This window comes from Bubalus kerabau, chromosome X (assembly GCF_029407905.1).
Source record: "Bubalus kerabau isolate K-KA32 ecotype Philippines breed swamp buffalo chromosome X, PCC_UOA_SB_1v2, whole genome shotgun sequence".
Taxonomy (NCBI): domain Eukaryota; kingdom Metazoa; phylum Chordata; class Mammalia; order Artiodactyla; family Bovidae; genus Bubalus; species Bubalus kerabau.
In genome coordinates, this window is record NC_073647.1 from 127,645,731 (window position 1) to 127,660,153 (window position 14,423).

At 38.8% G+C, this 14,423-nt stretch overlaps 1 protein-coding gene across 5 annotated transcripts in view; it reads left to right on the forward strand.

The window, feature by feature from the left end:
• DMD (dystrophin) overlaps positions 1-14,423 on the forward strand; it is a 2,389,494-nt gene that overhangs the window by 991,394 nt on the left and 1,383,677 nt on the right. For all 5 annotated transcript variants that reach the window (XM_055564496.1, XM_055564495.1, XM_055564498.1 and 2 more), the window contains one exon: positions 13,073-13,234. In XM_055564496.1, the coding sequence (XP_055420471.1) occupies positions 13,073-13,234 (162 nt within the window). The remainder of the gene's footprint in view (positions 1-13,072; positions 13,235-14,423) is intronic.

Below are 14,423 nucleotides of genomic sequence, written 5' to 3' on the forward strand. Positions count from 1 at the left end.
GAAATCGGAGAAGGAACAGTAAAGACGTTCTCTTTGCATTGTAATGTAGTATCTTAGAGAAGTCTATATATGGAATGATGAATCAAAATATTTGACAAATTCATGAATATGTTTTTAAGTCATAGAATATACATATTCATTATGAAGTTTCCATTGAAAGTATTGCATAAAATTCAAGAAGTGCTTTATCGCTTCTGCCTTACCACTTTCATGTTGTTTTTGGATCTGCGTTGAGATCTGGCTAATTTAATAGTACTCTGTCCATCCCTTTTCTTTGTTGTGAGCCCAGTTAATTGCATTTCTCTATTATTATTTAATTCTTACTTAAGACATCTCTTCTTTCAAAATTCACTCATGATAATTCTTTTTAAATCTGGCTAGTCATCAAAATCACACAGATGGAAGGGTTACAGGAACTTTAGTCTATACATATTCCCTCTGACTCCCTTTGAATTTCTGATTTAGTAGAATTTGATTGAGCCTGAGAACTATATGTTGAAAAGTTCCTGTAGGTTCTGATGATTATTCAGATTTGGAACTCTGGTCCTGACCTTTAGCTGAGCATGAATTGTTTCAAGGCAGTCCGCTTTGCTAATGGGCCCTATGTCTCAGAATCATTCCCAGTGTGGACCATTAACTTTATCCTATTCATCCACTACTCATTAGAGCTGAGTGATCTCTTTATTCCAGAGGTGATACTCATTTTCATTTCCTGAACAATTAAAGCAAGCAGGGATCAAAGTGGTTCTCCTTCAAGGCCATAGTTCTCTGCCGGAGTAGAATGCTCTCTTTCTAGGAATCCATGCCAAACTTCTGACAGTATAGAAAACACATTGATATATTCCCCAATATGCTGTCTCTCTTCCCTTCCTAAACCACATTCTAGATAGAACAGACATTCCCTGTGGGACCAGCTTGAAAGGCAGTAAGCCCTTTTGAAGGGGTTTACCAGGTGGCCCATTGGAAAAGAACCCACCTTCCAGTGCAGGAGCCACAGGAAACACAGGTTAGAGGGTTCAATCCCTGGGTCAGGAAGATCCCCTGGAGAAGGAAATGGCAACCCACTCCAGTATTCTTGCCTGGAGAATCTCATGGACAGAGGAGCCTGGTGCATTACAGTCCATGAGGTCACACAGAGTCGAACGCGACTGAGTACGACAGCACAAGACCCTTCTCCATGGCTGTGGTAACTATGTTCTGTAACTAAATTTTCAGCTATATCTGACTTAGGACAAATACAACAACCCTCCAAGTGAGATCCTACCACCTGAGAGCTGGTCTCTCCTCTCTCACCCCATACAACTTCAGCACGATAGATTTCACCTACAGATGATGAGGAAATGCCACTGAGGGGAGGAGATAGAGGAGAAAGCTGGGAAACAATTTGTGTCTTTTTCATCTGGCTTAGTATCCCATAAGAGCACTCAGTGACAGACGACCCTGGTCTCTAACAGGGAATTGAGTGTAATAGACCACTTTGCCAGTATTTATCTCTTCCCCGTGCCCATATCAGCACACCCGAGTCTTCTTTCTGTACTCCCAGCCTACCACTCAATAAGTTTCCAGCATATTTGGCAGGTAAAAGCAAAAGCAGCTGTTTTCTACATCTTGTTCCTGCTGTTTAAGGTGCACGACCCAGCCAAATGAATCATATCAGAGCCAGAGACCCGGCAGGAGTCCCTTGCTACAAATGTGCAGCCTTTTCTATCTTATCTACTTGAAGAACAAAAGTTCTGAAAGCCTCAGAGTAACCTTCCAGCACAATAGTACAGCTGTTTACTGAGCTATACATGAGGCATTTTTCAGTATTGTGTGGATAAGTAGGGTGGCAGGAAGCCATAAACACACTCTGTCTCCCCCTTCAAATTCTCTAGAACCATGGTGATCATCTGAAGTATCTGTGATCAAATTGTTTGTGATAAATATTGTTCATCTTCATGTACATGGAGAGGATGAAAAAGAATCAGTCATCACAGACATCCCATGAGACAGAGATATTTTTTGAGTTTTGTAGATGCCACATCTGGTTGGCACCAGTTGGAGTAGAATTTTAACCCCACTGGTGATTGACCTTAGAGATCAACAGGGTTGAGAGCATTTTGTCTCAAGGGAAGCTGAACACTGGCTCCTGGCTATGATGGGCCTGTGCGTGTGTGTGTTAGTTGCTCAGTCACGTCCAACTTTTTGCAACCCGATGGACTGTAGCCCACCAGGTTCCTCTGTCCATGGAATTCTCCAGACAAGAATACTGGAGTGGATTGCCATTTCTTCTCCAATGATGGCCCTGCATCACAGTAAAAGAGATCCAACAGAGATCACTGAGGTATATCAGAAAAGCACCACTTGTGGTTATTGAGGCTCTATTTGAGCCTACCTGCCCGAAGGCTGAAAACTGTTTTATTAATAGCCAAACCTTATAGCCATCCTTAGTCACTCTGTAGACAAGACTGTGACGGACCAATTTCCCACACATCAGTTGAAGTCCCAGAGACCAGAGACCCTGTGTGTAGGCTTTAGCCTGAGAGTCTGAATTCCTGAGTGGAGATTTTGACTACCTTCAAGATATCTTCCACGCTGAGGCTGCTGTCATGTGACTGTGTCCAAGGGCCATCACAACCAGTTCATTTACAGGACAATAAAAAGTTGACACAATTCTCAGTCTGTATGAAATGGTCTCAATAGACTCTGGCTCTCTAGAGGCTTTCTCCACTGGGGTAATTACCTCTCCACTTCAGCTTGCAAGCACAACCTACAGGTTTTCTACTTGGGACTCCTTGCCTCCCTGCACCTTATATGTGCAACACAGGAGAGTCACTGCATTCGTAGCTTTTTGGGACAGCAGCAGGAGCAGTTGCCAGAAATCAACTAAGTTTTGTAGTGGCACCATTCCTACTTTTGTTTCTGATCTCCACTCATTGTTTTGTTCTATAACTTGATTTTACCACAAGTTTGGGATTTTTATTCTTATACACACTCTCTCTGTGTTACTTAAACTTGTGGTCTTAATCCTCACCCAACTAATCTGTAGACTCTGATTCTGGCCATTCCATATCAGGAGAAATTTTCTATGATATTTAGGGTTTTTTTTGCAATATCAATTATATTTATTAATTGCCTAAAGTTGAGAATGATATTATAAGTATATGTACAATCCAACAACACCTCGTCATTGGTCCAGAGAAACTTTACTGACCAGGGAGATTCTGAAGTTATCTTGAAAAGACTGGGATTAGAAGAACTCTGTAGATGCCTATGAGATTTACTGTATTATACTTCCATCACTTTCTTTTTGAAGCTGAAATAATACATTAGTTTGTTCCTGTCAGGGCAGAAGACCAATTTCATTTGTCTACCTATGAAGATGAATGGATGCAGCAAAAATCCAGAAATGTCTTTAGATATATTACTGTACAGCTCATTGACCATTCTATCAATGCTTTACTTGAAAGTCATGGCTATCTGATGTCAAGTTCCATTGATAAAGTGATTCCCAAACATTACTTTCAAGTATACTTCCCTCAGAGGTCACAGAAGAACTTAAGTGACCTGCAAAGACCTAAAACAGATGAAGTTCCAGTTAACCATTACACCAATGGTTTTAACGTTTATAATCTTTTTCTGTAAAGGAAATTACAAGGAGCTAGCTCCATGCACTTGGGTTTAAGAGTTTTTCTGTCCAATGAGTTTAAACAAAGTGAAATTAGCAAAAATAAATCAAGAAGGCCCTTGTAAATAATGTACTATTCTTTTATTTTTAAAGACACTGTATACAAACACATGAGCACATCTGTGTTACTATAACCTATATGCCTATCAACCACATTAACAAATATGCTACAAGAAGCAGTTATGTCAGAACCCTTTATGAGTTACAGTAGGTTAAAGCAACAGTTCTTATTTATTTGAAATTTCTTGTCCAAGGAACACTGTGTAGGCCCTTGTTTCCTTAGGGAAAAGTAGGACAGACTAATTTGAAAACAAGGAAAAGCAACAAAGTGAAACTTTTGATGGTTACTGGGATTTAAGCAATTGTAAATTCTCTCCCTGCTGTAAATTATCTTCTCCCTCTGCTTTTCTATTTATCTCCATTTATTTCCTTTTGCAAAATACTAGCTTGATTCTTCTTGAAAAATATACCTCAGCCTGCTAAAAGAAGACATAACCATCTAGAAATGTTATATTCAACTTGTTGGGGACCAGTCATTTTTCTTCTACCATCAGTTCAGTTCAGTGGCTCAATCGTGTCCGACTCTTTGAGATCCCATGGACTGAAGCACGCCAGGCCTCCCTGTCCATCGCCAATTCCTGGAGTTTACTCAAACTCATGTCCGTTGAGTTGGTGATGCCATCCAGCCATCTCGTCCTCTGTCGTCCCCTTCTCTTGCCTTCAATCTTTCCCAGCATCAGGGTCTTTTCAAATGAGTCAGCTCTTCACATCAGATGGCCAAAGTGTTGGAGTTTCTGCTTCAGCTTCAGTCCTTCCAATGAATATCCAGGACTGATTTCCTTTAGGATGGACTGGTTGGATCTCCTTGCAGTCCAAGGGACTCTCAAGAGTCTTCTCCAACACCACAGTTCAAAAGTATCAATTTTTTGGTGCTCAGCTTTCTTTATGGCCCAACTCTCACATCCATACATGACTACTGGAAAAACCATAGCTTTGACTAGATGGACCTTTTGAATGACAAGTAATGAAATGCTCAGCTGTCCTCAATCCCAAAGAAGTCCAAGTGTACAGTAAGATCCAGGGTATTCCTCACCTTTGAACTTCTTTGACGATGTTCTCCTGCCAAGTGTTGCATTTGGTAGTAGTAATGGTCTACAAATGGAACATCAGTAGATGAATTCAGAACACGTGTCATTTGCTAACTGTTGTATAAGACAAAGCCTTATATGTCTTTATAAGTCTTCTAATTATGCTGTATCACTATACTTCTCAGTGTTTCAAATATAGTTCCTAGGCCCTTCATTATTGGTGTCTCCATGTCATCTGTAAACCATTTCCTGTCCTGCCCTAAGCCACATTCTCACTGTCCCTCATAGTCATCTTTTCCCTCTGCCTCTAACTCAGTTGATCAAGTGCTGAATTTATGGACAGTGTCAGTAGTTTGCTGCATAGTTTGAACCAGATAGAACACAAACATGAAATGGTTTTGCTTCAAGCAGATGGCTGATTCATTTTCTTAGTGGCATCCTGAATAGATTCAATTGCTATTTGGTCTCTAGGATATGAAAAAATAAGGTTAAATTAAGTTTAGTTCAGCTTAAAATTTCAGTCTCATATTTAATGTTCTGTTTGCAGTACCAGCTTAAACCATGCTGAAGTGATGTGCCCTGGCAGGGAAGAATGATCAGTTTCACCAGCTTCCCTTACCCCACCTGAGTGACATTATTCTACACTGGCCTGAGAAGTAGGAAAGAAAGAAAGTGGGTATATATCTCCTCTTAAGTAGCATCTTATGGTGCTCATGTGTTATATGTAATAAGGACACAAACGCTTGCTTTCTTTGGGGTACAAGTGGGGGCTCTTAAGAGGTCTTACAGGAGGTCTTCTGTCTTCCCATTTCTTTAACAAGAAAAAGTACGCCGTGTAAACATGTCTTCGGGCATCTCATCCTAGAGTACTCGTGCTCCATACGCAATGCTCCTGTTAGACAGCTAAACCATAGCTGCCTCCTTCAGTTTCCACTTGACCTACAAAAATGCTTTTGCCACACCAAGCATTGGGAAGTACAAGATGCCTCCACTCTTTACTACGTCACCACTTCAGATCAGTTTTAACACCTCAGTAGTCACAGGAAGCAAACAAAAAGTGTTCAGCTACTTAAGCACAGTACATGTTGGTAGTTAGAAGCCATCCCATCCACTTTGTGCTCCCAGGCTCTATAAATGGTGGACTTGGAGCTACCCTCATTTGTTTGGGGCAGAGGGGTGAAGTACCAGTGTTTTTGTGTCCCTGAGGAGTAAACAGGAGCCATCACACTCTCCTCCTGGGCCATGGATTCAATGTGACTCTGATTCTTTCCTAAATTTTCAGACAACTTTAGAATACATGAGATTGGTGGAGTAATGAAGGAAATGTCCATTTTTGACCTCTTTTGTGAACCCTTTTGAGGTAATCTTATTCCCATCTCTTAGAATGAGATAAACTTAGCACTTACTGTTTTCAATTGAAGGCAATAGCCAAAAATCTAAAATAACAGAGGCCACTGTGTTCATGATGTAACAGTGCAGCTTCAGAAGAACTCTTAAGTTAAATCAGAGTCAGGACATGAGGAAACAGCTAATCAAAATTGCTCTCAAACCCAACAGTGTAATTTAGTCAAATTGAATATTCTTTTTTTAATTGAAGTATAGTTGATTTACAATGGTGTGTTAGTTTCTAGTGGACAGCAAAGTGACATGCACACACACGTACATATTCTTTTACATTCTGGTTTGTTAAAGGATATTGAATATAGTTCCAGGACATTGAATATAGTTACAGTAGGACCATGTTGTTTATATATTTTATATATAGTAGTTCGTGTCTGCTAATCCCAAACTCCTAGTTTGTCCCTCCCCCACCCTCTTTCCCTTTTCATAACCATAAGTTTTCTATGTCTGTGAGTCTGTCTCTGTTTCATAAATAGATTCATTTGTGTCATATTTTAGATTCCGCATATAAGTGATATCTTAATATTTGTCTTTCTGACTTACTTTGGTCATCTCTAGGTCCATCCCTGTTGCTCCAAATATGACAGACTGAGTATGACTGTTTGGCATTTGAACACATTACAACCTCTTCATAGATGACAAGGAAGCAGTTGCATTAATTACCAGGCCTATTGAAGTTGAAACTCCAGAAGATAGAACTTGATCAGGACAGTCTGTGCGGTGTGGTGCAGCTGCTAAATAATGTAGATTAGTGCCCTCTTGGGTCTCCACATTAATTCCCGAAGAGCCAGGAGTTTAGGATTTGATTTTAGCACATCTCTTTAGTTAATCCCTATTGTTTTACACTGGCCAAGGTAGCACCATTCAAGGTGGCAATTAATGCTCTCCCTCAAGCCAAAACTTCAAGGATTGCTTTCCTTTATTTGCATCAGAATTTGGGACATAGATTTTTGTTTTGGGTTTAGTTCCTCTGGTACAAACATCATTCAGAGAAATGAGGTTTAGCTTTAACATTGGCTAAAATGTTTCACTACTTAGGAAAAACAAAATGCTGAAAATCAAATGTTTGGCACATCCAGCTCTCATTGATAAGTATGCTGCTAAGTCGCTTCAGTCGTGTCCGACTCTGTGTGACCCCATAGATGGCAGTCCACCAGGCTCCCCTGTCCCTGGGATTCTCCAGGCAAGAATGTTGGAGTGGGTTGCCATTTCCTTCTCCAATGCATGAAAGTGAAAAGTGAAAGTGAAGTTGCTCAGTCGTGTCTGACTCTTTGCGACCCCATGGACTGCAGCCTACCAGGCTCCTCCATCCATGGGATTTTCCAGGCAAGAGTACTGGAGTAGGGTGCCATTGCCTTCTCCAATTGATAAGTATAAGAGTAAAAAAATAAGTAAAATGAATAAGTTTATCATTTACTGCATGATGATCATAAACCATGCTATAATTTTTTTTTGTAAAATCAGCCATCTGACATCTATTCTTCTTTCTTTATTTACTAGAAATATATCTATTAATTTGTCTGAACTAAGAGTCTGATGTTTTCTTTGCAAATTGAACCAGAACAGGCCAGAATCTATAATTCTTTTGGAGATCCCTACTCCAAACTTCTGAGAAGCCAGATATCTTTCAGCATCCTAGCCCACTAAAAAGAATCCCTTTTTTGCCTCAGGGCTAATGAAAGGGTCAAGTTTTCAATGTTAAGCCTGAATCTGTTGAATAGTTTAAAAAGAATAACTGAGAGCTCTCTGATGCCTGCAGATAGTAGGCAACCAAGGAATATTTAGTACCTCATTGGAAAGAAACAAAAGTTCATGAAAGATGCCAAGAATTCAAAGTACATCTTTTGCACATGCACGCTGCCTGTTCATAAGATCCCTTTTACTCTGGTACCCAGCACAAGGTTTTCCTCATGAAAACCTCCTTCAAGAGTGGGTTTTCCACAATCATATACAGGCATCAAAATCCTGTTTCCCCACTTTCCTATCAAAAAAAGCAAAATACTGACAGTTTCTCCCATTCCCACTCGTAGATCCCACAGATATTGGGAGAAAGTTATTTTTATGACCTTAAATTATCTAATGCACTATTGTGAATTACCATTCTCAGGACTATTTATTTTAGCAATTTTTGTTTATATATATATACACACACACACACACACACACATATACATATATATGTATATAAAAATTTGTGAAGTATGTCACCCAGAAGGGATTTGCAGTCAAAGTAGGATGGGGAATTTTGGACAAAAGCACTCTTCTGACATTCTTTAACTCAATAATGTAGATTTGATTTTCTTCGTTTGACTGAAAAGTATTGTTGCATTCTACTACATTTTTTTCTAGTTTGGTTCCAGTCTCCTCATAGTGAGAGAGTATATGTATAGTTTCATTCTTCAAAATATTCCGTGCTTGATATTTGCTGCTGGCTAGAAAGCTTAACCGGAGAAGGCAATGGCACCTCACTCCAGTACTCTTGCCTGGAAAATCCCATGGATGGAGGAGCCTGGTAGGCTGCAGTCCATGGGGTTGCTAAGAGTCGGACACGACTCAGTGACTTCACTTTCACTTTTCACTTTCATGCATTGGAGAAGGAAATGGCAACCCACTCCAATGTTCTTGCCTGGAGAATCCCAGGGACGGGGGAGCCTGGTGGGCTGCCATCTATAGGGTCACACAGAGTCGGACATGACTGCAGCAACTTAGCAGCAGCAGAAAGCTTAACTATAAGAGAAATAGATTTTTATGATCATTTCCTCAGGTCTCATTTTAATGGGAAAAACACCCACACTCCTAATTCATTTGCAACCCTGAGTTTATCTATCATCTTAAATGAAATAAAATTTATTATATTTTACAGTGAGCTTAACCATTATCAGATTAGATCAGTCGCTCAGTCGTGTCCAACTCTTTGCGACCCCATGAATCGCAGCATGCCAGGCCTCCCTGTCCATCACCAACTCCCGGAGTTCACTGAGACTCACGTCCATCCAATCAGTGATGCCATTCAGCCATCTCATCCTCTGTCGTCCCCTTCTCCTCCTGCCCCCAATCCCTCCCATCATCAGAGTCTTTTCCAATGAGTCAACTCTTCACATGAGGTGGCCAAAGTACTGGAGTTTCAGCTTTAGCATCATTCCTTCCAAAGAAATCCCAGGGCTGATCTCCTTCAGAATGGACTGGTTGGATCTCCTTGCAGTCCAAGGAACTCTCAAGAGTCTTCTCCAACACCACAGTTCAAAACCATTATAGTATAACCATTATAGTACCTCCTTTAGTGAATGATGACTTGTATAAAGTCACTGGGATAATTTGTCTAAATTTTCTCTGTTTTAAAGCCTGTGACTGAGACAGTAAAGAATCTGCCTGCAATGTGGGAGATCTAGGTTCGATCCCTGGGTTGGGAAGATCCCCTGGAGGAGGGCATGGCAACCGACTCCAGTATTCTTGCCTGAAGAATCCTATGAGCAGAGGAGCCTGGCAGGCTACAGTCCATGGGGCCGCAAAGAGTTGGACACAACTGAGTACAGCACATTCATATTTTAAATATATGTGCTTTGGTGCAAATTCTCAGTTTTTATTTCTCATGAAAAATATATTCTTCAGAATGAAAAATGCATTCTTCCACAGTTTCTTAGGCATGCTACACTCTGATTGAAGTGAATGTTGGGGCACAAGGGTTAATCTGTTATTTTGAAAAGGAATGTGAGGGACGATCAATTCACTGTGGAGACAACTTTGCATTGCCAACAGAAACCATTAACCTCTTAATTTTATATTGCATAGCACTTTGGGGGAAATAAGAATATTTTATTTTCATGTATGTTGGTTTTATTTAGTTTTCTTTGAATTTTCTCTGAAAACCAAATTAAACATGTTTTCACTATGTCTTTTCTTGGTAACCATTACTAGGATTCAATTTTCTACTTTTCTGTTTTTGTTGTTGATTGCCAGTCTTTTAATGGTTTTCTAACACCCCTCATATTTGCTGTTTTTGCCTAGCTACACGATTCTGCTTATGGCTGAGTGGATTAGCAAAAGACATGAAATAACATTTTAAAACATCAGTTGAGCAGTATTCTGGAACAAAAACAAAAATATGATTATGGGTTAGGGCGTCCTCCCAGTTCCATTCATTGAAACAGCACAGGTTGAGTGCACCGAGAATCCTTGAAAATTCACAGGCCTGGCCTCCTATAAGGGTTGGCCTAACAAGATATTTAGAAATAGAAGACTGCCTATGCCATGACTAGTTCAAAGAATTCTGCAGGCTTGGATTGACATCAGGTCTTTTCACTCCCTGAGATAATCAAAGGATCTCTGTGAATCACTCTCTCTTATTGACTGCCAGGCCAGGCAAAGAGACAAACCACCTGAGATCAACTCTGCCATCATCTTGTAGGCCATTTCATTTCTTTCAACCAGTAGAATTTCATGAATAGAAAAAGTCAGATTTCTAAAAATAATTTTGAGGCTAGATATGTGATTTAACATTATGCTATATTGTATCCTATTCAGTTATATTAGTATTCTACAGATGTGCACAGGAAAGTAAGCTGTTTTTGCCCTTAGCCAGATAAAGGACTAGATTTACACAATGCCAGAGTCGGCAATTGCAACTTGCTCTGGTTGGAAAGTTTCTCCAGCCACCTGTCACAATAGAGAAGTTTTATCATTAGAGATTCATTTCTCAGGAGTAGCTCTCAGAAGGCTACAGACATTCTCGTCTGTAATACAGAGCGATGGACAAGACAACCATAATCTCTAACCTCATTAGAGCTTACAGTCTACAGTAGAGGCAGTTAATGGGAAATTACAATGTGATGGTATACATGCTAAGACAGAAATAAAAGGGCAAGAGAGAACACAGGGTTTTAGGGTCAGCTACCTGGAGAGGGAGATGTCCACATTTCCAAGGTAAGACTCAAAGGACGAATGCAATTTACTCAGGAAAAGGAAGTTGGTCATGGGATTGTTCTAGGAAAATGAAACAGCATGTTTAAAGCCAAGTATAAAGAGGGATAGAGTGTATGCTGGGAAATAAAACATAACATATCTCTATAGCTTCTGCAAGTAGTAGAAGATGCCACGGGGACTATGAAAGAACTTTTGAGCCATATTAAAAACTACAACTTTTATCTTAAGGAAAATAAGGAATCACTGGATGATTGAAGGAGATAATTATTACGTTGCTTTACAAATAAGACACTGTATCTGCTTTGCAGATGAGTAGTGGCATGGCAGGATACCAGCCAAGAGTCCTGTAACCATGTTTGAGGCAAGAAATGCTGATGGCCTCAAGTAGGGTAATGGTGTTGAAATGAGGGAGAAAAGGATGGAATCAAGAAATACTAGAAGGTAGAAGAAGGGATTGGTGACTGATGGGCTCATTAATTGCAAAATGGTAAAGGATATAATAGAAGAAGAGGAAATATCCAAAATAATGGCTAATAAAGGTCATGATGATAAAACACTGAGACAGGAAAAAAGAATACACAGAAAGAGGAAAAGCAAGTTGGGGAGGTCCAAGAGTGGATCCATATTTAGTGTTGTTGTTGTTTTGATGGCTGTGGGACACCCAGGTGGAAATGTCAAGTAGGAGAATGCATATACAAGTGTAGAGAACAAGCGGGGAATCTGCACTGGAGATACAGAGTTAAGAATTGTGAGCTTATGAGGTGTAATTGTATTTGAGGGTATGGGTAGAATGTTAAGAAAGAAAAGCCTCAGACAGAATCCTGAAGATTTATGGTGTAGGTAGAAATACCCAGAAGACCTTCCTTGCTCCTTTAGCATCACCCATCTTTCAGCTCCTTTTCCTTTGGTCCAGATGCCTTTAGCTTTGTTCTTACTTGAGTAACGCTATATTCCAAGTTGGCTTCATTAAAGGACATTGATATCTGTAGTATCTTTCAAAGTTAAGAGCCAACATTTATATTCTTTATGTCATATCTAATATTCTGTATGTAATATAAAAAAGCAGGATTATTTTTAAAACCTTGATCGTGGTCATTGGGAAGGATGGTTCTTTTGTATCAGATAATCATGCCTTCATATTGTATAATAAGGAAAAATTCTTGATTATGATACATAATTTAAGGAATTCTCAGTAAGTTACCTGTCCCATTTCTTTTATAACTACTCTTTTAAAGGTGAACAGATCCTTGAAGGGAGATTCTGCAATCTGTTCCACATGCTATTTATACTTAAAAAGTGTTAAATTATCCTAATCATACTTATAGTAACAATCAAGATTAATTGCAGCTATATTAGGGTTACTTATTATTTGTTCTACTTCAGCAGTAACACAAATCCAATTGCACAAGCAATTTACATAATCCAAATTGTGAAAGGAAGAGGAGGGAAAAAATACCATGCATAGTTGGTTGAAATAGTATTCAAAATAAATCCATAACCAAATGTTTCTCTAAAATTCCCTTTTTGAAAAGGAGCTGATTCTGAACAGATTGTATATGTGTCTCACTGGTGGAAGTGGATTATCTATCTTGAATTGGATTGTGATGACGATGACCCTATTCTAAGTAAACCAAATCTCTTGAACTATATAATGAGATCAGGAGGAGCATTCGGCCTGAGAACGACAGATTGCAACGACGGAGATGACTTCACTAATGTTTTTCCAAGCCTCTTTCCTTGATGTACATAATACTGTGATTTTTGTCCTGCAGAGATTCCTGATGTAGTTTTGTATGCTCTTTTTTTCTTATTCTTATTTTCATTTATTTTTTAAGTAGAGCTGAATGAGTGGCAGGAAGCTGCGAAATCTATCTTACAAAAAGGTGATGAGGGAGAATCTAGAATCTTCTTTTGCTTTGCAGCTGGAATGCAGAAAACTATCACCAGCAAACATTGGACTGATTCTTTTTTTTTTTTTTTTCCTTTCTTTCTTTAGGCTGTGAGGAGGCAAAAGTTGCTTGAACAGAGTATCCAGTCTGCCCAGGAGATTGAAAAATCCTTACAGTTAATTCAGGAATCCCTCTCATCAATTGACAAGCAGTTGGCAGCTTATATCGCTGACAAAGTGGACGCTGCTCAGATGCCTCAGGAAGCCCAGGCAAGTAGAACCTGGGATGAGCTTCTTTGGTTTTTATTATCTGACCAAGACAGTGGTGAATTTTAACTTAAAATTTATTCATCTAGTTGCACAGAGTGTTATTTGATCAATGGATTTGACTGTTTGGAGATAAGGGGGGAAAGAGCTCTAGATTAGTACTCTAAGATTTATTTTCGAATGTATGTAATGGAGGAACTTGAAATAGACACTTAAAAGACTGGGGCAGTATCACACTGAAGTCTGCTATTTATTACTATTTTTGATCTATACTTTAGCTGGAGGGAAATGTAATAGGAATAGGAAATGTAATAGGAATGTAAATTATAAAGAAAATATTTTTGGTGGTGCTATTAAAAATGCAGCCGCAAATATTTTCTTATCAACTCACCTTTATTATCCTGGAATCAGAATTCATATAACCTATATTATACATTTAATGTGTTATAAGTAGTTAATAACAAGGAATTAGAGATATAAATTTACATTTTATTACTAATGCTAATATTCTCTATACTCATACTCACATGATATATTCAGCACTATTCAATCTGAATTATGAAATGTATTAAACTAATTTTTCTAGAATCAGAATTAAAATAGTAATGAAAATAAATCTAAGTCAAATTTATACTGAGTAAATTTAGGGTATATTCATATTAATTTTCAACTTGGACAGTAATGCTGTATTTCTATTTTTAAATAACATTTGCTTGTTTGTAAAATATCATAAGTATTATTTATATAAATGTCTTTAGAGTTTTCTGATACTAAGGTTACATGGCTAATTTTCATATCATATATATATATTTTAGGAACCCAATACACAGGGATAACTCAGACTGATACATTATAATGTGAGGAGCATTAGAAGGTTATCTGTCCATCCCCAAGGCCCTCTCCCCACTAATTGGTGGAGATACATGAATGTTTCCACTTTAAAATAAATTTGGGTTTATGAAATACTAGATTTATAAATTATGGTTATGATGCCATTACAGTGCATTAAATCACAGTTAAATGTTCAAAGCATCATTGAACATAATAGCATGGGTTACTTTACCATATTGTATAAGTTTTGATGGAGAAAAGTCTTTGAGTGCATGGGATAGAGTACAAGTAGTTTGGATGGGCTGAAAAAGTCTAGAGTGGTGGGATTCCTCATTGACTATTATAACAAGAGGTGAAGAAA